Source organism: Anolis sagrei, chromosome 12, assembly GCF_037176765.1.
Source record: "Anolis sagrei isolate rAnoSag1 chromosome 12, rAnoSag1.mat, whole genome shotgun sequence".
Taxonomy (NCBI): Eukaryota; Metazoa; Chordata; class Lepidosauria; order Squamata; family Dactyloidae; genus Anolis; species Anolis sagrei.
This window is the reverse complement of record NC_090032.1, coordinates 15,299,741-15,327,202: the sequence shown is the minus strand read 5'-3', so window position 1 is coordinate 15,327,202 and position 27,462 is coordinate 15,299,741. Positions and strand designations below refer to the sequence as shown.

The following is a 27,462-nucleotide window of genomic DNA, read 5'->3' as shown; positions in this document are numbered from 1 at the left end:
GGGCCATGAGACCTAAAATAAGGTCCACAGTCGTTAGTGTGTGCCACTGTTGGAGAGGGAGAGGGAGAGAAGGGAGGAAAGAAGGGAGGAAGGGAGGGAGGGAGGGGAGGGAAGGAAAGGGAAGGAGGAAGGAAAGGTAGAAGAAGGGAGTAAGAGAAGGGTGGAAGGAAGGGTGGAAGGAATGGAGAGGGAGGGAGGAAAGAGAGAAATAAGACAAAAAGGGAGGAAGGGAGGAAAGAGAAGGAGGGAGGAAAGAAGGAGAGGGAGAGAAGGAAGGAAGGCAGGAAGGCAGGGCCATTGCCCTCGCCCTCTTGTGGCTTCCCTGGCGCCGCTGGAGGAGAGCGAGAGAGAGAAGGAGAGTAAGAGGGAGAGAAGGAAGGAAGGAAGGAAGGAAGGAAGGAAGGAAGGAAGGAAGGAAGGAAGGAAGGAAGGAAGGAAGGGAGGAAGGAAGGGCCATTGCCCTCGCCCTCGTGGCTTCCCTGGCGCCACTGGAGGAGAGCGAGAGAGAGAAGGAGAATCCCCCAAAGTTGTTGTGTTGTTGTTGTTATTATTACTACTACTACTAGCCGTCCCCTACCATTCTTTGCTGTGGCCCAGTCTGTGTATATGTATTTTGTGTGTGTATATTTGTGTATATACACATACAAACATACATATATACACATATATAAAAAAGTGTAATGTTCGTTTGTGGGATTAACAGAACTCAAAAACCACTGGACAAACTGACACGAAATTTGGACACAAGACACCTAACAACCCATTGTATGTCCTTCACTCAAAAAAAATATCGATTTTGTCATTTGGAAGTTGTAGTTGCTGGGATTTATAGTTCATCTACAATCAAAGAGCATTCTGAACCCCACCAACAATGGAATTGAACCAAACTTGGCACACAGTTCTCCCATGACCAAAATACTGGAAGGGTTTGGTCCTTTGGTTTTGGAGTTGTAGTTCCCCTACATCCAGAGATCTCTGTGGACTCAAACAATGTTGGATCTGGACCAAACTCTACACGAAGACTCAATATGCCCAAATGTGAACACCACATTTTTATTTATATAGATTATTATTCAGTTCTTGTGGGTTTTTTCGGGCTATATGGCCATGTTCTAGAGGCATTTCTCCTGACGTTTCGCCTGCATCTATGGCAAGCATCCTCAGAGGTGTGAGGTGTAGTTTCAACAGACCTCACTACCTCTGAGGATGCTTGCCATAGATGCAGGCGAAACGTCAGGAGAAATGCCTCTAGAACATGGCCATATAGCCCGAAAAAACCCACAAGAACTGAGTGATTCCAGCCATGAAAGCCTTCGACAATACTTTAGATTATTATTATTATTATTATTTAATAATAATAATAATAATAATAATAATCACAGTATGTCACAGCAAACAAGATCTATATGCTGGATTTCATATCACAAAATCACAAGTCAAACACTTCCCAAGCGTCTAGGATTATTATTATTATTATTATTATTATTATTATTATAACAAGATCTATATGCTGGATTTCATATCACAAAATCACAAGTCAAACACTTCCCAAGTGTCTAGGATTATTATTATTATTATTATTATTATTAGTATTATTATTATTAAAGCCCCACTTTTTCTCTCCTCAAAGAGACTCAAAGCAACTCAAAGATTGTACAGGCCTGCTTGAAATACTGAAAATTCATCATTTTGTGTCAAAGGAAACCAAAAGGTGCCCAACAAATTGAGAAGGTCCTGACTTCCTCACAGTGTTATACCTTTTCCAGGGGAAATGGGTACCTCTGCCCCACAATAACCAGCAAAAGACAGGCTATAAGCAAGGGAGAGTTGTTTCACCGGCATCCCCTTTAATAAAACACAGAAGAGAGTGTGTAAGTGTAACAACAAAAGAAGAAGGAGGAAAAAAAATAGAATAATAACAAACCAAGTGAGCGGCGAGATGTCAGTAAGAGCGATCACCATTTACAACCACAGACGAATGCTGCCCGGCGGGAAGGACGGTGGGGAAACGTGGAGCGAGACAGAATGCGCGAGAGAATGGAAAAAGGGGGGGGGGGGCTTGGCTCCTTTGCCAGGCTGTGCCCCGCCCGCTATTTATATAGGATATCATAATGTCCCGGTCTGTACAGTAGATACACTTTGGGCTCCGAGCCCTCGGGGAAGACGTGGGGGTTGGTGGTGCCGCCCTCGCCCCGGTCCATGTACTCCACGAGGATGGAGACGTTGAGGGCCTGGGCCAGCGCAATGATGTGGATGTGGTCGCTCTCCTTGCACATGGGCTCCACCTCCTGGGAAGAGAGGAGAGAGCCACAGGCAGAGTTACCCTCCCAAGCAGGATCCGTCCCAGCGCCCTCCGCCCCTTGGGAGGATGTCTGGGGCCTCACAACCACACATCTAGCCTTTCCTGTCACAACAGGCACACAAACCCTGTTTTTTGTTTTTTTAAGAGGTATTAAATCTAGGTTGTAAGCCAGGCCTGGGCAAACTTTCAAACTTGGGGGCCGCATGCAGGCACTCCCCACTAAGAGGACTGGGGCCTGGTGATGGAAGGAAGGAGGAAGGAAAGAGAGAAAGAAGGAAGGAGGAAAGGGAAGAAGGGAAGATGGAAGGAGAAAGAGGGAGAGGGGAAAGGAGGGAAGGAAGAGGGAAGGAAGGAAGGAGAAAGAGAGAGGGAAGGAGGGAGAAAAGAGGGAAGGAAGAACGAAAGGGAGGAAAGGAAGGAGAAAAAGGAAGGCAAGAGAGGGAGGGAGGTAAGGAAGGAAAGAGAAAAGGAAGACAAAAGGGAGGGAGGGAGGGAGGGAGGACAAAAAGGGTGGAAGGGAAGGAAGAAGGGAGGGAGAAAGAGAGAGAGGGAAGTAGGGAGGAAAGATGGAAGGAAGGATGAAAGGGAGGAAGGGAAGAATAGAAGGAGAAAGAGGGAGGTAAGAGAGGGAGTAGATAAGGAGGAAGGAAAGAGAGAAGGCAAGACAAAAGGGAGGGAGGGAGGGAAGGGGAAAGAAAGAAAGAAAGGATGGAAGGGAAGGAAGGGGGGGGGGAGAAAGAGGGAGAGAGGGAAGGAGGGGAAAAAAGAAGGAAGGATGAAAGAGAGGAAGCGAAGGATGGAATGAGACAGAGGGAGGTACAGAAGGGAAGGAGGTATGGAGGAAGGAAAGAGAAGGAAGGCAAGACAAAAGGGGAGGAAGGAAGGACTACAAGGGTGGAAGGGAAGGAAGGAGGGAGAGAGAAAGAGGGAGAGAGGGAAGGAGGGCCACAAGAAGGAAGGAAGGATGAAAGGGAGGAAGGCAAGAATGGAAGGAAAAAGAGAGAGGTAAGAGGGGGAGGAAGGTAAGGAGGAAAGCAAGACAAGAGGAAAGGAAGGAAAAAAGGGTCGAAGGGAAGGAAGGAGGAAAGAGGGAAGGAAAGATGAAAGAGAGGAAGGGAAGAAAGGAAGAAGAAAGAGGGCGGTAAGAGGAAGGTAAGGAGGAAGGAAAGGGAGAAGGAAGGCAAGACAAAAGGGAAGGGAGGGAGGAAAGAGATAAGGAAGGAAGGGTGAAAGGGAGGAAGGGAAGGATGGAAGAAGAAAGAGGGAGGTAAGGGAGGGAGGGAGGTAAGGAGGAAGAAGGAAGGAAAGACAAAAGGGAAGGGAGGGAGGAAAGAGATAAGGAAGGAAGGGTGAAAGGGAGGAAGGGAAGGATGGAAGGAGAAAGAGGGAGGTAAGAGAGGGAGGGAAGTAACGAGGAAGGAAGAAGGATGGAAAGACAAAAGGGAAGGGAGGAAAGGCTGTTAGGAATGGTGGGAGGCTGTTAGGAATGGTGGGAGTCAAAGTCCAAAACACCCAGAGGGCCCAAGTTGGCCCAGGCCTGCCTGTGTGCAATCTTTCCTTGTCACCCATTTCCTTACCTGCTGGCAAAACTCCTTTATGCTTCGTCCTCCTTCAATGAAGTGCTCGAAAAACTTGTTCTCCCGCTGCAGGTACCCCGAGGTGAGCAGCCGCAGGTAAACCACAAGGTAATCCGAGGTGCTCTGGTCATTGAAGGAGCCCAGTAGCTCCGAGACAGTGGTCTGCTTCTCCACTTGTTCTATCAGATCCATGAACTAAAGAGTTTGTAAAAAAAAACAACAACGACGATGAGGTATTATTATTTCACGTCATAGGCATTGCATAAATGTTGTAAAGCAATGAGGGACGTGGAAAGAGTAAATAGAGATATATAAACCCCATTTTCCTAGTTTCCAACAGACCTCACAGCCTCTGAGGATGCCAGCCATAAGTGTGGGCGAAACGTCAAGAGAGAATGCTTCTGGAACATGGCCATACAGCCTGGAAAACTCACAACAGCACTGAGTAAATAGAGTCGGTCTTCCCTGGGTAATGTTTCTTGTTGATGTTCCCAACCCAAAAACATTTACACTTTAGCCCAGGCATGGGCAAACTTTCTAATTTAGGGGCCACGTGGCAGACTGGAGTGAGGTGGGTGGGCCAGGAGGGAGGAGACCACCAAAGGCCATCCAGTCCAACCCCCTGCCATGTAGGAAGGCACAAACAAAGCACTCCTGACAGTCAGCCTCTGTGGAAAAGCCTCCAGAGAAGGAGACTCCACCACACTCTCAGACAGCCTAGGCCACTCTCCAGGAAGTTCTTCCTAATCTTTTCAATTGAATCTTTTTTTTCTGCCATTTGAACCCGTTGCTGCCTTGTGCCCTGGTCTCTAGAGCAATGGAAAGTCAGTGTTCCCCCTCCTCCTACTCAACGGGAGACCTTTTGAGATCTGGAAACATGGTTCTCATGTTCCTGCTCTACCTTCTCCCAGCTGAACATCCCCCAGGAGGAAAGGAGGAAGGGAAAAGGGAAGGGGAAGGGACGGATGGGAGGGATGGAGGGAGGGAGGAAGTAAGGAAGGAAGGAGGAAAGAGAGAAGGAAGGAAACACAAAATGGAGACAAAAATGAGGGAGGGAAGGAGGGACAGAAGGAAGGAAGGAGCATGGGAGGGGGAGGGAGGGAGGGAGGAAGGAAGGAGAAGGATTTATTTATTATTTATTTCGGTCATTTCTACCCCGCCTTTCTCACCCCTGAGGGGGGACTCAAGGCGGCTTACATCCGGCACAATTCGATGCCCACAATTACAATAAAATGCAATAACAATAACACAATAGATTAAAAACAGACAATTAATACAGTACAATACAACACAATACAATATCAACTAAAACCGCTCTAAAGCCTGCGTTCATCGTGTTCTAAAATCCGTCAATCCGTTTAGCATTGCCATAGTCCTTTCCAACTCTAGTCATCATTACCTTGTTACCCTGCCAGACTACCCAAATGCCTGGTCCCATATCCATGTCTTCAGCTTTCTCCTGAAGGAGAGGAGGGATGTTGACAACCTAATTTCCCCGGGGAGTGAATTCCACAGGCGAGGGGCCACCACTGAGAAGGCCCTGTCTCTCGTCCCCACCAGCCACACACGTGATAAAGGTGGGGCTGAGAGCAGGGCCTCCCCAGAAGATCTTAAACTCTGAGGTGGGACATAGAAGGAGATACGTTCGGACAAGAACACTGGGATGGGAGGGAGGGAGGGAGAAGGAAGGAAGGAAACACAAAATGGAGGGAGGGAAGGAGGGACAGAAGGAAGGAAGGAGCATGAGAGGGGGGAGGGAGGGAGGAAGGAAGGGGAAGGATGGGAGGGGGGGAGGGAGGAAGGAGGAAAGAGAGAAGGAAGAAAACAAAAAATGGAGCTAGCGAAGGAAGGACAGAAGGAAGGGAGGGAGGAAAGAAAGGGAAGGGAAGGATGGGAGGGAGGAGAGAAGGGAGGAAACACAAAATGGAGGGAGGAAAGGAGGGACAGAAGGAAGGGAGGGAGGGAGGGAGGGAGGGAGGAGCATGGGAGGGGGGAGGGAGGAAGGAAGGAGCATGGGATGGGGGAGGAAGGAAGGAAGGGGAAGGGAAGGAGGAAAGAAAGAGAGAAGGAAGGAAGGGACTAAGAGAAGGATGGAAGGAAGGAAGGGTGGAAGGGAATGGAGAGGGAGGGAGGAAAGAGAAATAAGACAAAGGGGGTGGGAGGGAGGGAAGAGAAGGAGGAAGGAAAGAGGGAAGGAAGGAAACACAAAATGGAGGGAGGAAAGGAGGGACAGAAGGAAGGAAGGAAGGAAGGAAGGAAGGAAGGAAGGAAGGAAGGAAGGAAGGAAGGAAGGAAGGGAGGGAGGGAGGGAGGGAGGGAGGGAGGGAGGGAGGAGCATGGGAGGGGGGAGGAAGGAAGGAAGGAAGGAAGGAAGGAAGGAAGGAAGGAAGGAAGGAAGGAAGGGAAAGGGAAGGAGGAAAGAAAGAGAGAAGGAAGGAAGGGAGTAAGAGAAGGATGGAAGGAAGGATGGAAGGGAATGGAGAGGGAGGGAGGAAAGAGAAATAAGACAAAGGGGCAGGGAGGGAGGGAGGAGAAGGAGGAGGAGGAAGAAAAGAGGGAAGGAAGGAAAGACAAAAGGGAAGAAAGGAAGGAGAAAGAGAAAAGAAGGAAGAGGGAAGAAATAATAATAATAATAATAATAATAATAATAATAATAATAATCCTTTATTTGTACCCCGCTACCATCTCCCGGAGGACTCGGTGCGGCTTACATGAGGCTGAGCCAAATACAATAATAAAAACAATAACAACAACAGCAACAAAATAACTCAAAAAACAAAGCAATAACGTTAACAACACATAATGACGCAATTAAAATCAATGGCGGAAAGGAAGGAAGAGAAGAAAGGAAGGAGAGAGGAAAGGATGAAAGGGAAGGAAGGAGGGTGGGAGGAAAGGGTGAAGGAAAGAGAGAAGGAAGGATAAAATATTGAGAGAGGAGGAAAAAGAGCCCAAGGGGCGAGATCAGACCCCAGGCCTGGGTTGGCCCATACCTGCTCTAGCCAGCAAAACATAACATCTCCCAATCTCTTAACTATGGTTAAAGAATTGCAGCGGTCCAGAAAAGTGGAAGCAAGTGGGAGTTTGCTTCATTGCAAACTTTCACTCGCTTCTTTTCTTTTTAAGTTCACTATTGTCCAGTAAACACAGTATTTAAAAGTGCTGTATACGTCTGTTTATTCCAAGGAGACAATGTACAGCACATATACCAAAGAACACCAAAGATAAAATCTAGGCAGAGACAACACCTAAGGCAAAGTGAGCTTTGTTTCCAGAACTGCATTCCTCACGCCAACAAAGAGAATAATTCAGGACTCCTCTCCATCATATTAACTATGTCTCCTTCCCTTCCATATTCCTGCTTTAAAATAGAATGGTATTTTAAAGGGAAAAGGAGGCCAGGCTATGATACTTATGCCAAATGTGCCGAAGGCTGAAATATAGGTGGTCTTCATTCCTGAACCTGCGAATCCCCTTCATCACTTCCTAGAGCCGTGGTTCCCAACCTGTGGGTCCACTGATGTTTTGGCCTTCAACTCCCAGAAATCCTAACAGCTGGTAAACTGCTTGGGATTTCTGGGAGTTGTAGGCCAAAACACCTGAAGATCCACAGGTTGAGAACCACTGTCATAGAGCATAATTTCCCAAACTGGAGCATTCTGGGTATGTTTCAAACTACAAAATCCCACCATTTCCAGCTTCTGAGAGAGCCAGATATGGAGAAGAATAATAGAATCATAGAATCAAAGACATCATTTGAATCAGGGCAGGCCTTACCGTGTTGTGGAAGTCCTCAATGGTGAACTCCGTGAAGCCCTGTGACACCAACACTTCCTTGCTTTTGGCGGCCACTTCTTTGAAGCTGCAAGGTGTATATATATATAAACATTATATAAAAATCCAGACCAAGTGTTATTCTGCTTTGTGCACCAAGGAACCAAACTTGAGTAAAATTTCAGAGAAACTGCCACCTGCATTTTGAATACGGTATCGAATACCATAATAATAATAATAATAATAATAACAACAACAACAACAACAACAACAACAATAATAACAACAACAACAGCAGCCAGCACAGTGTCTGCTGTGGACTCATACGTGTGAAAAAGATCTTGGAGTCCTCGTGGACAACAAGTTAAACATGAGCCAACAATATGATCATTTTAGTCACCATGGGATTTTGGCCTGCATCAATAGGAGCATAGTGTCTAGATCTAGGGAAGTAATGCTCCCCATGCTCTATTCTGCTTTGGTGAGACCACACCTGGAATATTGTGTCCAATTCTGGGCACCACAATTCAAGAGAGATATTGACAAGCTGGAATGTGTCCAGAGGAAGGTGACTAAAATGATCAAGGGTATGGAGAACAAGCCCTATGAGGAGCGGCTTAAAGAGCTGGGCATGTTTAGCCTGAAGAAGAGAAGACTGAGAAGAGATATGATAGCCATGTATAAATATGTGAGAGGAAGCCACAGGGAGGAGGGAGCAAGCTTGTTTTCTGCTTCCCTGGAGACTAGGACACGAAACAATGGCTTCAAACTACAAGAAAGGAGATTCCACCTGAACATGAGGAAGAACTTCCTGACTATGAGAGCCATTCAGCAGTGGAACTCTCTGCCCTGGAGTGTGGTGGAGGCTCCTTTTTTGGAAACCTTTAAACAGAGGCTGGATGGCCATCTGTCAGGGGTGATTTGAATGCAATGTTCCTGCTTCTTGGCAGAATGCGGTTGGACTGGATGGCCCATGAGGTTTCTTCCAACTCTTTGATTCTATGATTCATCTTGTTGCGTTTCAAATAATAATAACACATCACACAGTCCTAGACGCTTGGGGAGTGTTCGACTTGTGATTTTGTGATACAAAATCCAGCATATAGATCTCGTTTGCTGTGACATACTGTGTGTTTGTGTCAGTATAATAATAATAATAATTATTATTATTATTATTATTATTATTATTATTATTATTGGAGCCCCCGGGTGACGCAGTGGGTTAAACCCCTGTGCCGGTAGGACTGAAGACCGACAGGTCGCAGGTTCGAATCCGGGGAGAGGCGGATGAGCTCCCTCTACCAGCTCCAGCTCCTCATGCAGGGACATGAGAGAAGCCTCCCATTATTATTATTATTATTATTATAGAACAACACTCAAAAACAGGGGAATTCCTGACAAGAAACAATCAGGGTCAACTAATCACCTTCCAACAAAGAATTCCCCCAAGCAGTAAGAAGCCAGACCTTGAAAACTGCCAGGCCATTAAATGCTAATCAAGGTGGCCAATTGCTGCATTCACAGCTACCTCAAATAGACAACTACCTTGGGCATTCCAGATATATAAACCCCATTTATATATAGGAAACCTGCTACAAAACAGGAGCTTTTTTGCTGAGTTCCAGGGCCAGAGAAGCAGATGGCGGAAACAGAAGAACGGCCTGCCTCAGGGGAGCATGCTCGACCCATCAATGTTCAACATTTACACAAATGACCAGCCACTGCTTGATACCAAGACCATAAAATACAATTTCAATATAATAAAACAATCGAATAATAAAACCGTAACAGAATCAATACAATCAATAAAAACATGTATCATTAGGGTCTCCTCGTTCAAAACATCGTCCAATCACATCATCAAACTATTCCATTTCCCTATGTCTGTTACACTGTATGTGCAAATGCCTGCTCAAAAAGCCAACTTTCCGAAATGTGAAAAGGGAGGGGACAGATCTGATGCCCTTAGAGAGGGCTTTCCATAGCCGAGGGGCCACCACTGAGAAGGCCCTGTCTCTCGTCCCCGCCAGCCATGCTTGTGACAAAGGCAGGACCGAGAGCAGGGCCTCCCCAGATGATCTTAAAGTCCCGGAAGGTTCCAAGGAAGAGATGCGTTCGGACAGATAAGTTGGAAAACACACAACAACCCAGTAATTCCGGCCATGAAAACCTTCAACGATAATAATATACATTACTAGCTGTCCCCTGCCACGCATTGCTGTGGCCCATATGGGGGTTCTGTGTGGGAGGTTTGGCCCAATTCTATGGTTGGTGGGGTTCAGAATGTTCTTTGATTGTAGGTGAACTATAAATCCAAGCAACTACAACTCCCAATTGTCAAGATTCTATTTTCCCCAAACTCCACCAGTGTTCACATTTCGGCATATTGAGCATTCGTGCCAAGTTTGGTCCAGATCCATCATTGTTTGAGTCCACAGTGATCTCTGGATGGAGGTGAACTACAACCCCAAAACCAAAGGACACTGCCCACCAAACCCTTCCAGTATTTTCTGTTGGTCATGGGAGAACTATGTGCCAAGTTTGGTTCAATTCCATCGTTGGTGGGGTTCAGAATGTTTTGTAGGTGAACTATAAATCCCAGCAACTACAACTCCCAATTGTCAAGATTCTATTTTCTCTTGGCACGAATGCTCAATATGCCGAAATGTGAACACTGGTGGAGTTTGGGGAAAATAGAATCTTGACAATTGGGAGTTGTAGTTGCTGGGATTTATAGTTCACCTACAATCAAAGAACATTCTGAACCCCAAACTCCACCAGTGTTCACATTTGGGCATATTGAGTATTTGTGTAGCGTTCGGTCCAGATCCATCATTGTTTGAGTGGGCATTGGAGTGGGCATGGCTTCCGCAGAGGGAACGTTGGCCGGAAGACTGTGTGCGCGCGCCAGGGAACTTGCGGCTGGGCACCAATGCGCATGTTCAGTTGTTTTGCCGTTTTGTGAGTGTGTTGTTGTCTTGTTTTTCATTTTGAGTAGATATGTTTGTACCTTGTGGGTTGTGTTATGGGCATGGGAATTTTGGTTAAGTTTCGTTGGGTTTTTTTTTTTGAGTTTTGTTGTTTTGCCGTTTTGTGAGTATGTTGTTGTGTTGTTTTTCATTTTGAGTAGATATGTTTGGACCTTGTGGGTTGTGTTATGGGCGTGGGAATTTTGGTTAAGTTTCGTTGGTTTTTTTTTTTTAGTTTTGTTGTTTTGCCGTTTTGTGAGTGTGTTGTTGTGTTGTTTTTCATTTTGAGTAGATATGTTTGGACCTTGTGGGTTGTGTTATGGGCATGGGAATTTTGGTTAAGTTTCGTTGGTTTTTTTTGAGTTTTGTTGTTTTGCCGTTTTGTGAGTGTGTTGTTGTGTTGTTTTTCATTTTGAGTAGATATGTTTGTACCTTGTGGGTTGTGTTATGGGCATGGGAATTTTGGCTAAGTTTCGTTGGGGTTTTTTGAGTTTTGTTGTTTTGCCGTTTTGTGAGTGTGTTGTTGTGTTGTTTTTCATTTTGAGTAGGTATGTTTGGACCTTGTGGGTTGTGTTATGGGCATGGGAATTTTGGTTAAGTTTCGTTGGGGGGTTTGTGAGTTTTGCTGTCCGGTTGAACCAACCTAACAGATTTATATATATAGATAGATTTATATTCCGCCCTATCCCCCCAAGGGGACTCAGTGCGGATTACAGTACACATAAATGGCAAACATTCAATCCGATTATACAAATAACAAAGGCAGACAGTACATAAACATCCCCCCAAACCCCATTAGTTTGGCAACTGGACCCAATGTTCCCACCATCATACCGTTGAAGTTCTTTCCCGTCCTCCAAAAGAGCCTCCAAATGGGAAAAGCCAAACGCCCGGTAGAAACAGTTGCCATCTGGCCTCGTCTTCCGGATGAACGAATACTTCTGCAGAAGATCCTATGCAAAGAGAACAAGCAGAGGAGTGATGTGTGTCTCTAGCTCTGAGCTTTCCTAACATTTCACGTTGCCAACACACTTTTGAGACAATACATCATTTCACAAACCAGAGGTGAAATCAGAGATATTAAGACACATACACAAACCCGTACTAATTTACCTTGATCTTCTGCTGATATACATGGTCATCGTCAGCGTATTCTTTGTACAGGACTGTCAATTCCATCTTTTCGGAGACTAATGGGTTCTGGACAGCGATCTGCAAAGAAAAATGTCAGCATGTGAGGATTTGGGAAGGGGAAAGGAGAGTCCGTCACACTGCCTAGCATTGGGAATGTAGGCTTGCATTTCTGTGATGCTCAGCAACGAACACATCTGCACACAGTTGTGGCTTTGATTCAGAGGAGAGAGCAAAGCATGGGATGAGATAATACCGTGTCGTTTCAAGACATGCTTGTCAGAAATATTAAAAATTAACTGTATGCAATGACTCAGCAAAAGCTGCAGTTCTATATAAATAAGTGTGCCTGTAGCTTAGTAGTCTGAGGCAAACCTCAGTGGGAGAAAGGTCTCAGTCTGTGAGAAGACGTCACAGTGTGAGAGAGGCCTTAGTCTGTGAGAGAATTTATTTATTTCGAACATTTTTACCCCGCCCTTCAAACAGTATACTTACAGCCTCACAGTGTGAGGTAGGCCTTAGTCTGTGAGAGAAGGCCTCGCAATGTGAGGAAGGCCTTAGTCTGTGAAAGAAAATCTCACAGTGTGAGGTAGGCCTTAGTCTGTGAGAGAAGGCCTCAGTGTGAGGTAGGCCTTAGTCTGTGAGAGAAGACCTCACAGTGTGAGGTAGGCCTTAGTCTGTGAGAGAAGGCCTCACAGTGTGAGGAAGGCCTTAGTCTGTGAAAGAAGACCTCACAGTGTGAGGTAGGCCTTAGTCTGTGAGAGAAAATCTCACAGTGTGAGGTAGGCCTTAGTCTGTGAGAGAAGGCCTCACAGTGTGAGGTAGGCCTTCGTCTGTGAAAGAAGACCTCACACTGTGAGGTATGCCTTAGTCTGTGAGAGAAGGCCTCACAGTGTGAGGTAGGCCTTAGTCTGTGAAAGAAGACCTCACAGTGTGAGGTAGGCCTTAGTCTGTGAGAGAAGGCCTCACAGTGTGAGGGAGGCCTTAGTCTGTAAGAGAAGGTCTCACAGTGTGATGTAGGCCTTAGTCTGTGAAAGAAGACCTCACAGTGTGAGGTAGGCCTTAGTCTGTGAGAGAAGGTCTCACAGTGTGAGGTAGGCCTTAGTCTGTGAAAGAAGGTCTCACAGTGTGAGGTAGGCCTTAGTCTGTGAGAGAAGGCCTCACAGTGTGAGGGAGGCCTTAGTCTGTGAGAGAAGGTCTCACAGTGTGAGGGAGGCCTTAGTCTGTGAAAGAAAGTCTCACAGAGTGTGAGGTAGGCCTTAGTCTGTGAGAGAAGGTCTCACAGTGTGAGGTAGACCTTAGTCTGTGAAAGAAGACCTCACAGTGTGAGGTAGGCCTTAGTCTGTGAGAGAAGGCCTCACAGTGTGAGGTAGGCCTTAGTCTGTGAGAGAAGGCCTCACAGTGTGAGGTATGCCTTAGTCGGTGAGAGAAGGTCTCACAGTGTGAGGTAGGCCTTAGTCTGTGAGAGAAGGCCTCACAGTGTGAGGTGGGCCTTAGTCTGTGAGAGAAGATCTCACAATGTGAGGTAGGCTTTAGTCTGTGAGAGAAGGCCTCACAGTGTGAGATAGGCCTTAGTCTGTGAGAGAAGGCCTTAGTCTGTGAAAGAAGATCTCACAGTGTGAGGTGGGCTTTAGTCTGTGAGAGAAGATCTCATAATGTGAGGTAGGCTTTAGTCTGTGAGAGAAGGCCTCACAGTGTGAGGGAGGCTTTAGTCTGTGAGAGAAGGCCTCACAGTGTGAGGTGGGCCTTAGTCTGTGAGAGAAGGCCTCACAGTGTGAGGGAGGCCTTAGTTTGTGAAAGAAGACCTCACAGTGTGAGGTAGGCCTTAGTCTGTGAGAGAAGGCCTCACAGTGTGAGGTAGGCCGTAGTCTGTGAGAGAAGGCCTCACAGTGTGAGGTAGGCCTTAGTCTGTGAGAGAAGGTCTCACAGTGTGAGGTAGGCCTTAGTCTGTGAGAGAAGGTCTCACAGTGTGAGGTAGGCCTTAGTCTGTGAAAGAAGGCCTCACTTTGTGATGTAGGCCTTAGTCTGTGAGAGAAAGTCTCACAGTGTGAGGTACGCCTTAGTCTGTGAGAGAAGACCTCACAGTGTGAGGGAGGCCTTAGTCTGTGAAAGAAGACCTCACAGTGTGAGGTAGGCCTTAGTCTATGAAAGTCTCACTGTGTGAGGTACGCCTTAGTCTGTGAGAGAAGGCCTCACAGTGTGAGGTAGGCCTTAGTCTGTGAGAGACCTTCCAGTGTGAGGTAGGCCTTAGTCTGTGAGAGAAAGCCTCACAGTGTGAGGTAGGCCTTGGTCTGTGAGAGAAGGCCTCACAGTGTGAGGTAGGCCTTAGTCTGTGAAAGAAGACCTCACAGTGTGAGGTAGGCCTTTGTGAGAGAAGGCCTCACAGTGTGAGGTAGGCCTTAGTCTGTGAGGGAAAGTCTCACAGTGTGAGGTACGCCTTAGTCTGTGAGAGAAGACCTCACAGTGTGAGGTAGGCCTTAGTCTGTGAGAGAAGGCCTCACAGTGTGAGGTAGGCCTTAGTCTGTGAGAGAAGGCCTCACAGTGTGAGGTAGGCCTTAGTCTGTGAAAGAAGACCTCACAGTGTGAGGTAGGCCTTAGTCTATGAGAGAAGATCTCACAATGTGAGGTAGGCTTTAGCCTGAGAGAGAACGCCTCACAGTGTGAGGGAGGCCTTAGTCTGTGAAAGAAGACCTCACAGTGTGAGGTAGGCCTTAGTCTGTGAGAGAAGGCCTCACAGTGTGAGGTAGGCCTTAGTCTGTGAGAGAAAGCCTCACAGTGTGAGGTAGGCCTTAGTCTGTGAGAGAAAATCTCACAGTGTGAGGTAGGCCTTAAGTCTGTGAGAGAAGACCTTCCAGTGTGAGGTAGGCCTTAGTCTGTGAGAGAAGGTCTCACAGTGTGAGGTAGGCCTTAGTCTGTGAGAAGCTTCGTTAGAGGAGCCCCAAGTTGAAGGCCTTGTGTGTAAAGGTACAGTGTGAAGCTTCTGTGTAAGTTTGGTGTGAAAGGAAGCTCTGCGTGAGCAAAGCTACAAGTTGTTCATCTGCATAAAAAAGAAGCCCAGCATGGAAGCAAAGAAGGAAATACGAAAACCTTGTTCTTAAAGCTCTTAAGAATTGAGAATCACAAAATTAAATGAATAAAAAAACATTTAAAAAATATTACATCAAAACATTTTCTATACATTTGAAGTATCCCTTTCAGAGGCATCAAACTTGTGGCCCTCCAGGAGTTTGAGCCCTCAACTCCCAGAAGGCCCCTATTGCTAACTTGTCCAATGGAGAGGAATTCTGGGAGCTGAAGTCCAAAACATGTAGAGGGCCACAAGTACTACTGTATTAACTAATAATATAATTTAGAACACTAGGAGCTCCCGGTGGCACAATGGGTTAAACCCTCGTGTCTGCAGGACTGCTTAACCGAAAGGTCAGTGGTTCAAATCCAGGGAGTGGGGTGAACTCCCGTCTGTCAGCCCCAGCTTCCCTTATACTCCGCCACCATCTCCCCAATGGGGACTCGGAGCGGCTTACATAGGGCCAAGCCCAGACAACATATTACAACAAAATAAAACCAGAGCATAAAAAATAAACAACACCATCAAATTACATCAAGAAAAAAAAATTATATAGTCATAAAATAACATTCCAATAAACACAATCACAATAACAATGAGCGGGCCACATGTACAGGATAGAAACGATTCTAAGACTCTAATGAGATAAAAATAGGAGCAAGTTATCTGCAGGGATAATAGTTGTGAAGCTAAACTTCCCATTTGGAGGGCGTGTATTCCAGTGGGAAGAGCGTTGAGGGGTGCAATGGTGTCATATTGTGCACCTACTCGCCAAAGTGGAAGAGCCGGGTTTTAAGGTCCTTTTCGAACGTTTCTAGAGAAGGGGCTTTCCTATGAACTATGCAATGCTGCTCCAGAAGAATCGTTCCCATACATTGTCACCAGCCAAAAACCCAAGATATCTTAAACCCCTTATTTCATGATATTCTAAAAATCAAAGAGGCAATTACATTGTAAAGTAATTAGGGATTTTTGAATGATTCTAGGACAGAACACCCTCCCTGTTGACATCAGACAGGCGCCCTCCCTTATGTCCTTCCGGAAGAGCCTGAAGACATGGCTATTCGAGAAGGCATTCAACTAAAGGCTACAGTAACTGGAAATGACAACTGGAACGGAATATTGACTATGAGATTGGTTATGATTCTATGATAAGACGAAGCGGATTACTTTAGTGTAATTTAAATGATAATGTATTAGTGATATGTTGTTTTGCCGTTGTAGCTGATTGTGAAATGTGTTTTTTATATGTTGTACACCGCCGCGAGTCGCCCTAGGGCTGAGAGCGGCGGTTAACAAATGCACCAAATAAATAAATAATAAATAGGACAGGTCAACAGAAGTAACACAATGAAAACTGGGGCATCTGCCCATTGCAGCTGAATCTTTAGGCGGGACAGTAAACAAATGGAGATGAGACAGTACAAGTCTGGCAGCGTCTTTGCTCTCTCATGCACCAGAAACCGCTCTCTTTCTGAGTGCTCACCTCCTGCTGAATTCTATCCTGCTGAGCCATTATGGCTTCATCGTAGGCCAAGCAATTCACTCCTGAAAGAGAAGAGAACAATGCCGTTGAGAAAGGTCCCTTCGCTCTGGCTCGGTCTCTCGTTTGCAAATGTTTCTGGCACCGAAAAGAGAAGGGAAATGCTCACGACAAAATGAGCCTGCGCCCACAGAGCCCAAAACCAGACGCAAGGTCGAAGGATGCGAAACGAGGCAGCAAATTCCCCGAAAAGGAAGCCCAACATTATGAAATCTGCAGGGCAAAGTTTCACAATTTAACTATATATCTCTATCCTGGGCTTTTCCTGCTTCGCACACATTATCTTCTCAACTCTATCAGGCTGAGAAAGAGAGGACAACCCCAAGGTCACCCCCAGTTAAATCCTTATGCTGGCAGAACTGAAGATCAACAGGTCGGAGGTTCAAATCCTGGGAGAGCACGGATGAGCTCCCTCTGTCAGCTCTAGCTCCCCATGCGGGGACATGAGAGAAACCTCCCACAAGGATGATAAAACATCAAAAACAGGCTGAGAAAGGGAGGACAGCCCCAAGCTCACCCCGGTTAAACCCCTGCACTGGCATCACTGAAGATCGACAGGTTGGAGGTTCGAATCCGGGGAGAGCACAGATGAGCTCCCTCTGTCAGCTCCAGCTCCCCAATGCGGGGACACGAGATAAGCCTCACACAAGGATGTTAAAACATCAAAAACAGGCTGAGAAAGGGAGGACAGCCCCAAGATCACCCCGTTTAAACCCCTGCACTGGCAGGACTGAAGATCGACAGGTTAGAGGTTTGAATCCGGGGAGAGCACGGATGAGCTCCCTCTGTCAGCTCCAACTCCCCATGCGGGGACATGAGAGAAGCTTCCCACAAGGATGATAAAACATCAAAAACAGGCTGAGAAAGGGAGGACAGCCCCAAGATCACCCCGTTTAAACCCCTGCACTGGCAGGACTGAAGATCGACAGGTTGGAGGTTCTAATCTGGGGAGAGCGCGGATGAGCTCCCTCTGTCAGCTCCAGCTCCCCATGCGGGGACATGAGAGAAACCTCCCACAAGAATGGTAAAACTGGTCTGAGTCCCTCTACGGAGGTGAGACGATCAGGATATAAAAGTTTTAAATAAATAAAGTTAGAAATTGGCCTATCTTCAAAATCTCTTCCATCTTTCCAAACTTTTCTTTATGAAAATTGTTCCCACACTTTCAATGTATCACCCTTCCTGTTTTCAGAGAGGAAGAAGAAGCGAGAGCCTTACCCTGTCTGATTTTATTTTTATTATTATTATTATTATTATTATTTATTCTTTTTATTCCTATTTTTCCCCTTCCCCATATCTCTTGTTTTTCTTATTTGCTTAAGATGGTTTTTTCTATCATTGTTTTCCTACTTTACTATATCTCACAATTGTTCCCCCACTTACATTGTCACTCGGAAATTAAATAAAAATCTATATAACAAAGAAAAAAAAATCAAAAACAGGCTGAAAAAGGGAGGACAGCCCCAAGATCACCCCCAGTTAAACCCTTGCACTGGCAGGACAAAAGACTGACAGGTCAGAGGTTCGAATCCAGGGAGAGTACGGATGAGCTCCCTCTGTCAGCTCCAGCTCCCCATGCAGGGACACGAGAGAAGCCTCCCCACAAGGATGGTAAAACATTAGAATCATAGAGTTGGAAGAGACCTCATGGGCCATCCAGTCCAACCTCCTGCCAAGAAGCAAGAATATCGCATTCAAAGCACCCCTGACAGATGGCCATCCAACCTCTGTTTAAAAGCTTCCAAAGAAAGAGCCTCCGCCACACACCAGGGCAGAGAGTTCCACTGCTGAACAGCTCTCACAGTCAGGAAGTTCTTACTCATATTCAGATGGAATCTCCTTTCTTGTAGTTTGAACATCTAGGCATCCCCTGGACAACCTTCTTGCAGACAGCCAATTCTCTCACACCAGAAGCGACTTGCAGCTTCTCAAGTCGCTCCCGACACAGAAAAAAAACCCCATGGTAATGCACAAATTCGAATCCAACACAGCACAAAGAAGTAACAACAAGTCCGCACTGATGTTCTGGACTGTTAACACCATCATAGAATCACAGAATCAAAGAGTTGGAAGAAACCTCATGGGCCATCCAGTCCAACCCCCTGCCAAGAAGCAGGAATATTGCATTCAAAGCACTCCTGACAGATGGCCATCCAGCCTCTGTTTAAAAGCTTCCAAAGAAGGAGCCTCCACCACACTCCAGGGCAGAGAGTTCCACTGCTGAACGGCTCTCGCAGTCAGGAAGTTCTTCCTAATGTTCAGATGGAATCTCCTTTCTTGAAGTTTGAAGCCATTGTTTCGTGTCCTAGTCTCCAGGGAAGCAGAAAACAAGCTTGCTCCCTCCTCCCTGTGGCTTCCTCTCACATATTTATACATGGCTATCATATCTCCTCTCAGCCTTCTCTTCTTCAGGCTAAACATGCCCAGCTCCTTAAGCCGCTCCTCATAGGGCTTGTTCTCCAGACCCTTAATAATTTTAGTCGCCCTCCTCTGGACACATTTCAGCTTGTCAATATCTCTCTCGAATTGTGGTGCCCAGAATTGGACACAATATTCCAGGTGTGGTCTATTATCATCATCATCATCATTATTATTATTATTTGGAGTGCTTCTACCCCGCCCTTCTCAACCCCTAGAGGGGACTCAGGGCGGCTTACAAAAGGCACAATTTGATGCCTAGCAATTCACAAAATACAGAACAATATACAATAAACAATACACAAATTTTCCATGTAATGTCAACAATTATAACTAATTAAAACAATCAAACAGTATACTAGCAGCAATAAAATCATTCTGTGCTCAATGTGTGCCAATTCATAGTCCGTAATCCATCTAGCATCGTCATTATCCTTTCCTACTCTGGTCGTCATTGGTTGTCTTTGTCCATCTGCCAGCTTACCCAAAGGCCTGGTCCCACATCCAGGTTTTTAGCTTCCTTCTGAAAGCAAGGAGGGATGTTGATGACTTAATCTCCCCCGGGAGTGCATTCCACAGGCGAGGGGCCACCACCGAGAAGGCCCGGTCTATGGCTATCATACCTCCTCTTAGCCTTCTCTTCTTCAGGCTAAACATGCTCAGCTCCTTAAGCCGCTCCTCATCCCTAATGATGTTAGTTAGGGGTGGGAGCTGTAAGTAAAAAAAATCCTGTGACTAGGAGTGGATACCATACAGCTGTCCATCCATCATGAGCTACATTCATGCTGTAGCTTAAAGTATTTCAGAAATGTAGATACATATACATACATGCGTGAAAAACTGAACCATTTACCCACTCATTCGTTCGCTCGCTCACTCACTCACACACATAAGTGAAAGGCTTGCCAGCAATGCCGAAGTCGCACCTCTGCTGCAGCTCTTGGGCCTGCAGCCTCCGGTGCGGCACTGGGCCCCCAGGGCAGAGCAAGCGGCCCACCCCTGCCTGATTAGCATGACAAGCTGCGCTGGGTACAATGCTTTGGCAAGGAGAGAGGCCGCTGAGGAGGCCCGCTTGCGGCCGGGCACCAAGGGGGCATCCATTGGAAAATCCGCCACCGCAGAAGCCGAGACCTGGCGCGACAGACTTCCCTTCCCAGCCCACTGCAAAGCAGCAGCCCGCCTGGAAGTTTATCTGCTTTTGCAACAGGGCCAGGCGCTGGTCCTCACGGGCTTCCTCCGGCATGATCCCCTCGCGGCTGCAGAAAAGGGAAAACCCTGAACCGGGGCCGTTCCACATCATACATCATTGTCGAAAAGGTGCCCTGACTCCCAGCCGCAATGAGGCAGAAGCAGACAACTGCGGCGCCGTCTTCTGCAATCAGGATTGCAGGCTGCAGCCCGTCCTTTCCTCCTGGGCAACAGAAGGATGGCAATCCACCAGGATTTTCCCCTTCAAAAAGAGGCCAGCAGTCAGCATACATCCTTGGCTAAAAGCTGCATCCCAAGAATCGTTAAAGAGCAGGAGCTCTGTGCAAAATTAAATTCAGGAGCAATATATTATACGGGACAAACTAGGGCAGGGGTTCCCCAGGTTAGGCCCAGGCCATACCACAACATGCCTGGTCTCCACTGTCCACAACATCAATTAGGTCCCTACTCTGTACCCTACCCACTTCCCCAGCCCTCCCCTTCCTCATTTTACTAACCCTAGTCCAGCCGTAGACCCGCATCTCTGTCTATGAACCCACGCATTCTCTTCGTTCATCTGGAGAGGCCCTGCTCGCGATCCCACCTGCGTCGAAGGAGCGTCTGGTGGGGACGAGGGACAGGGCCTTTTCTATGGTGGCCCCCCAACTTTGGAATACCCTCCCCAAGGACATCAGACAAGCCCCTACACTGGCAGTCTTTAGGAAGAGTTTGAAGACCTGGCAGTTCTGGTGTGCCTTTCCAGAATAGGAAATTCCAGCAATATATCTCCAGAAGCACTTTAGTAGAGATTTAAGATTGTCTGCACATTGCATAACCCTATTTTCACCTGTCATACTCAGTCCAGCCCTATTATACCTACTCTGAACCCTACCCACTTCCCCGGCCCTCCACTCCCTCATTTTACTAACCCTAGTCCAGCCCTATTATAGCTACTCTGTACCCTACCCACTTCCCCGGCCCTCCACTACCTCATTTTACTAAACCTAAGGTAAAGGTAGTCCCCTGACATTAAGTCCAGTCATGTCTGACTCTGGGGTGTGGCGCTCATCTCCATTTCTGAGCCAAAGAGCCAGTGTTGTCCTTAGACACCTCCAAGATCATGTGGCCGGCATGACTGCATGGAGCGCCGTTACCTTCCCGCCGGTACCTATTGATCTACTCACATTTGCATGTTTTTAAACTGCTAGGTTGGCAGAAGCTGGGGCTGACAGCGGAAGCTCACGCCGCTCCCCGGAATCGAACCTGCGACCTTTCGATCAACAAGCTCAGCAACTCAGTGCTTTAACCCACTGCGCCACCGGGAGCTTACTAACCCTAGTCCAGCCCTATTATAGCTACTCTGTACCCTACCCACTTCCCCGGCCCTCCACTCCCTCATTTTACAAACCCCAGTCCAGCCCTATTATAGCTACTCTGTACCTACCCACTTCCCCGGCCCTCCCCTACCTCATTTTACTAACCCCAGTCCAGCCCTATTATAGCTACTCTGTACACTATCCACTTCCCCTGCCCTCCACTACCTCATTTTACTAACACTAGTCCAGCCCTATTATAGCTACTCTGTACCTACCCACTTCCCCGGCCCACACCTACCTCATTTTACTATCCCCAGTCCAGCCCTATTATAGCTACTCTGTACCTACCCACTTCTCCGGCCCTCCCCTACCTCATTTTACTAACCCTAGTCCAGCCCTATTATATCTACTCTGTACCCTACCCACTTCCCTAGCCCTCCCCTACCTCATTTTACTAACCCTAGTCCAACCCTGTTATAGCTACTCAGCAGGCCCTGGAAATGAATAGCCCCCACGTGGGGACATGTTAGAAGTCTCCCACAAGGATAGTAAAAAGTCTGGGTGTCCCCTGGGCAAACATCCTTGTAGATAGACAATTATCACACACCAGAAGCGACTTGCAGTTTCTCAGTCTTTCCCTGGCCCCATCTACACTGCTATATAGTTAATGTATTTCACTACATTATATATTTTATTTATTTTATTTATTAGACTTGTATATCGCCACTCCCAATTTGGCTCGGAGCGGTTTACAGCAGTAGATTAAACAATACAACCAACTTTAAAATATAATAAAAACGAGAACCGACATAGTCCCGAGTTATTCACCCATCGAAAGCTTGTAGGAAAAGAAAGGTTTTACAGGCTTGCCGAAAAGCAGGTAGCTCTCGGATGGTTCGGGTTTCAACTGGCAAGGCATTCCATAAATAAGGGGCCACAATCGAAAAAGCTCTCTGCCTAGTAGAGGTCTGAAGCCCCCAGTTGCACAGTGAGTTAATCATAGAATCATAGAATCAAAGAGTTGGAAGAGACCTCATGGGCCATCCAATCCAACCCCCTGCCAAGAAGCAGGAATATTGCATTCAAATCACTCCTGACAGATGGCCATCTAGCCTCTCTTTGAAAGCTTGCAAAGAAGGAGCCTCCACCACACTCCAGGGCAGAAAGTTCCACTGCTGAACGGCTCTCACAGTCAGGAAGTTCTTCCTCATGTTCAGATGGAATCTCCTCTCTTGTAGTTTGAAGCCATTGTTCCCTTGCGTCCTAATCTCCAGGGAAGCAGTAAACAAGCTTGCTCCCTCCTCCCTGTGGCTTCCTCTCACATATTTATACATGGCTGTCATATCTCCTCTCATCCTTCTCTTATTCAGGCTAAACATGCCCAGCTCCTTAAGCCACTCCTCATAGGGCTTGTTCTCCAGACCCTTGATCATTTGAGTCGCCCTCCTCTGGACACATTCCAGCTTGTCAATATCTCTCTTGAATTGTGGTGCCCAGAATTGGACACAATATTCCAGGTGTGGTCTAACCAAAGCGGAATAGAGCATGGGGAGCATGACTTCCCTAGATCTAGACACTATGCTCCTATTGATGCAGGCCAACATCCCATTGGCTTTTTTTGCCGCCACATCACATTGTTGGCTCATCAGGTCTCATCAGGTCCGCTGGCTTTGTTATATTTTTTGTTGGCTGATCTTTATAAAGCTATTATAAAGCTTATTGTTTATAAAGCTTGTTTATAAAGGGTTATAAAGCTTGTTTATAAACTCCCACCATTCCTAATGGAGTTAGGACAAACCTGGGACAACTCTGGCCCTCCTTGTGTTTTGGGCTTCAACTCCCACAACTCCTAATGGAATTAGCACAGGCCTGGGACAACTCTGGCCCTCCATGTGTTTTGGGCTTCAACTTCCACAATTCCAAATGGAGTTAGGACAGGCCTGGGACAACTTTGGCCCTCCGTATGTTTTGGGCTTCAACTCCCACCATTGCTAATGGAGTTAGGACAGACCTGGGACAACTCTGGCCCTCTGTGTGTTTTGGGCTTCAACTCCCACAACTCCTAATGGAATTAGCACAGGCCTGGGACAACTCTGGCCCTCCATGTGTTTTGGGCTTCAACTTCCACAATTCCAAATGGAGTTAGGACAGGCCTGGGACAACTTTGGCCCTCCGGAAGTTTTGGACTTCAACTCCCACCATTCCTAATGGAGTTAGGACAGGCCTGGGACAACTTTGGCCCTCTGTGTGCTTTGGGCTTCAACTCCCACCATTCCTAATGGAATTAGGACAGGCCTGGGACAACTCTGGCTCTCTGTGTGTTTTGGGCTTCAACTCCCACCATTCCTAATGGAGTTAGGACAGGCCTGGGACAACTCTGGCCCTCTGTGTGTTTTGGGCTTCAACTCCCACCATTCCAAATGGAGTTAGGACAGACCTGGGACAACTTTGGCCCTCCGTATGTTTTGGACTTCAACTCCCACCATTCCTAATGGAGTTAGGACAGGCCTGGGACAACTTTGTGCTCTCTATGTGCTTTGGGCTTCAACTCCCACCATTCCTAATGGAGTTAGAACAGGCATGGGACAACTCTGGTATTTTGGACTTCAACAGCCCATAGCCTAGATTAGAATAATAATAATAATAATAATAATAATAATAATAATAAACAAACCAGCATTAGTATTACTATTATTATTATAATATACAAACCAGCACGCGCACTGTATACAAAGCAGCATATCACAGCGGTCTGTGGAGGATGCCCTGCTCTTGGTCCCATCCCTGTCTCAAGCATGGTTGGTGGGAATGAAGGAGGGGCCTTCTCCATTATCGCTCCCTTCCTCCCAAAAGAACTAAAAATGCCCCCCTCTCTCATCTCGTTTTAAAAGCTTTGAAAAACTTACTTATGCGCCTTAGCTTACAGAGAGGAGGAGGACTAGTACATCTCCATATATACCCTTGCCTAGATATTGGACACCTACCACTGCCCATTGGACGCTGTAAGCCAGGCATGGGCCAACTTTGGCTTTCTAGGTGTTGTGGACTTCAACTCCCACAATTCCTAACCGCTGGTAGGCTGTTAGAAATTGTGGGAGTTGAAGCCCAAAACACTTGGGAGAGCCAAATTTTGCCCATGCCTGGTTTACAGCATCCAACGGGCAGCGGTAGGCTGTGAGAAATTATGGGAGTTGAAGTTCAAAACACCTGGAGGGCCGAAGTTTACCCATGCCTGCTGTAAACCATCTCAGCTTTTAATGCCTTTTAAGTCTAAATTTTAAGAGTTCATCATGTGGTAACTGTTGTGTGATGTGTTGTTTATTTAAGTTTAATTTTAAGTTATTTTTCCAATTAGTTTTATAATTTTATATTGAGATTGGGTTGTTGTAGGTTTTTCCGGGCTATATGGCCATGTTCTGGAGGCAATTTTTTGCCTCCAAAATTGCCTCCAGAACATGGCCATATAGCCCGGAAAAACCTACAACAACCCAGTGATTCCGGCCATGAAAGCCTTCGATAATATATTGAGATTGTTTTATCCACTATTCTGATTTGTTATTTGTTTGTTGTACATATTCCAGGTCTATTATTGAATTGAACTATTCTCTGAAAGCTTGATCGCAGAGCCAGGTTTTGACTTTCTTTCTGAAGGCTAGAAGGGGAGGGAGCTGATCTAATGTCACTAGGGAGGGGCCACCACTGAGAAGGCCCTGTTTATCATCCCCACCACTCGTGCTTGTGATGCAGGCGGGACCGAGACCAGGGCCTTCCCAGACAATATTAATCTCTGAATTGGTTCATAGGGGGAGATACATTCAGACAAGTAAGATGGGCTAAACCCAGCACTTTGAATTGTGCTCGGTAGCAGACTGGCAGCCGCCCATTGGACCAATTTAAGCTTCCAAACAGTCTTCAAAGGCAACCCCATGTAGAACACATTGCAGTAATCGATTCATAATGTGACAAGATGCGGATCACCATGGGCTGGTGCTTCTGGGAGTACCAAACTCCTGTAGAATCAAAGGTTAGGAATCGCTGCTGGGTCGAAATGCAAGAATAACAACATTTTAACTACGATTGCACCCACTGGCGGCAACAGAGGTATTTCCACAGCACAAACCATGGTTATCTTTCCTTCAGAAGAACAGCCATGACATCCAATCAACCTCATTATCTCCTAGCAAAGTTGTGCCTTCGTAAAGTTGTTTTCAAATGGGGTTAAAAACAGACCTGGACTAACTTGGGCCCTCTGGGTATTTGGACTTCAACTCCCACCATTCCTGGCAGCCTCAGGCACCCTTCCCTTGGACTTCAACTCCCACCATTCCTAGCAGACTCAGGCCCCTTCCCTTGGACTTTAACTCCTACGATTCCTAGCAGACTCAGACCCCTTCCCTTGGACTTCAACTCCCATTATTCCTAGCAGACTTAGGTCTTCCCTTGGACTTCAACTCCCACCATTCCTAGCAGCCTCAGCCCCCTTCCCTTGGACTTCAACTCCTCATTCCTAGCAGACTCAGACCCCTTCCCTTGGACTTCAACTCCCAGCATTCCTAGCAGACTCAGGTCCCTTCCCTTGGACTTCAACTCCTCATTCCTAGCAGCCTCAGGCCCCTTCCCTTGGGACTTCAACTCCCACCATTCTTAACAGGCTAAGGCCCTTTCCTTTTCCCCCTGAACTCATACCATTCCTAGCAGACTCAAGCCCCTTCCCTTGGACTCCAACTCCCAGCATTCCTAGCATCCTCAGGCCCCTTCCTTTCCCCCCTCAACTCCTACCATTCCTAACAGCCTCAGGCCCCTTCCCTTGGACTTCAACTCCCAGCATTCCTATCAGCCTCAGGCCCTTTCCTTTCCCCTCTCAACTCCCAGCATTCCTAACAGCCTCAGGCCCCTTCCTTTTCCCCCAGAACTCCTAACATTCCTAACAGCCACAAGCCCCTTCCCTTCGACTCCAACTCCCACCATTCCTAACAGCCTCAGGCCCCTTTCTTTACCCTCTCACCTCCTACCATTCCTAACAGCCTCAGGCCCCTTCCCTTGGATTTCCACTCCCAGCATTCCTAGCAACCTCAGACCCCTTCCCTTGGACTTCAACTCCTACCATTCCTAGCAGACTCAGGCCCCTTCCATTGGACTTCAACTCCCAGCTAGGAATGATATGAGTTCAGGGGGGAAAGGAAGGGGCCCGAGGCTGTTAGGAATGGTATGAGTTCAGTGGGAAAAGGAAGGGGCCTGGTAGGAGGTGAGAGGGTAAAGAAAGGGGCCTGAGGCTGCTAGGAATGCTGGGAGTTGAAGTCCAAGGGAAGGGGCCTGAGACTGTTAGAAATGGTATGAGTTCAGTGGGAAAAGGAAGGGGCCCGAGGCTGCTAGGAATGGTGGGAGCTGAAGTCCAAGGGAAGGGGCCTGAGGCTGCTAGGAATGCTGGGAGTTGAAGTCTAAGGAAAGGGGCCTGAGTCTGCTAGGAATGCTGGGAGTTGAAGTCCAAGGGAAGGGGCCTGAGTCTGCTAGGAATGGTAGGAGTTGAAGTCCAAGGGAAGGGGCCTGAGGCTGCTAGGAATGCTGGGAGTTGAAGTCCAAGGGAAGGGGCCTGAGGCTGCTAGGAATGCTGGAAGTTGAAGTCCAAAACATCTGGAAGGCCTTAGTTGGCCCAGACCTAGTGTAGTATTAAAGCAGTTTAGAACCTCCAATTTGCAAGGAGACCATAATAATAATAATAATAATAATAATAATAGTAATATTCCCAATATGGAAGCCTGTCCCTCCTCCCTTCCTTCCTCCCTTCTTCCCTTCCTTCCTTCCTTCCTTCAGCATTCTCTTCTGAAGCCCAAAGTTACAAGGCCCTTTCTGCTCCTCCGTTTCCATGGAGACGGGGGCGCCCCTCCCACGCCCCCCTGGTTGCCGGGGCAAGGCAACGGCGAGGCCTAGTCCAACCGGGGGCTCCATTGGAAAAAGTAAAGGGCCCATTCGAGGCCAGGAAAGGGAGGCAGTCGCTCCCTCGGAGGCCCGAGCTCTCCATTCCCGGAGGTGAGTCCCCCTTTGTGCCCCCTGAGGTCTCCCATTACCGTCCGTGTCCCCACCAAGGGGCTCCGGCTGCTGCTGAGGCTCCTCCGCCGCCATCTTCCCCTCCTCACAGCCCTGGAAAGCAAGCGCTTCCGGGTGGCATAGTGGGCAAAC

General features: G+C 47.2%; 1 protein-coding gene across 1 annotated transcript; it reads right to left on the bottom strand.

Moving 5' to 3' along the window:
- Nucleotides 1–1,827: 1,827 nt before the first annotated feature.
- On the bottom strand, nt 1,828–27,462 carry OTUB1 (OTU deubiquitinase, ubiquitin aldehyde binding 1). Its single transcript, XM_060758439.2, has 7 exons — nt 27,351–27,462; nt 16,307–16,368; nt 11,736–11,834; nt 11,457–11,575; nt 7,657–7,741; nt 3,880–4,074; nt 1,828–2,288 (listed from the first exon to the last, which is right to left on the bottom strand). Exons 1-7 carry the CDS (start codon nt 27,403–27,405, stop codon nt 2,091–2,093), a joined length of 813 nt encoding a protein of 270 aa, XP_060614422.1. The 5' UTR covers nt 27,406–27,462; the 3' UTR covers nt 1,828–2,090.

Excerpts from the sequence above, each read along its gene's own strand:
- OTUB1 (XM_060758439.2), bottom strand. The coding sequence starts at position 27,405 with ATGGCGGCGGAGGAGCCTCAGCAGCAGCCGGAGCCCCTTGGTGGGGAC. Across the intron at positions 11,835-16,306 it reads AGGATAGAATTCAGCAGGAG|ATCGCTGTCCAGAACCCATT; the intron begins GTGAGCACTCAG and ends TTTTCTTTGCAG. Across the intron at positions 4,075-7,656 it reads TTGAGGACTTCCACAACACG|TTCATGGATCTGATAGAACA; the intron begins GTAAGGCCTGCC and ends CAAACTCTTTAG.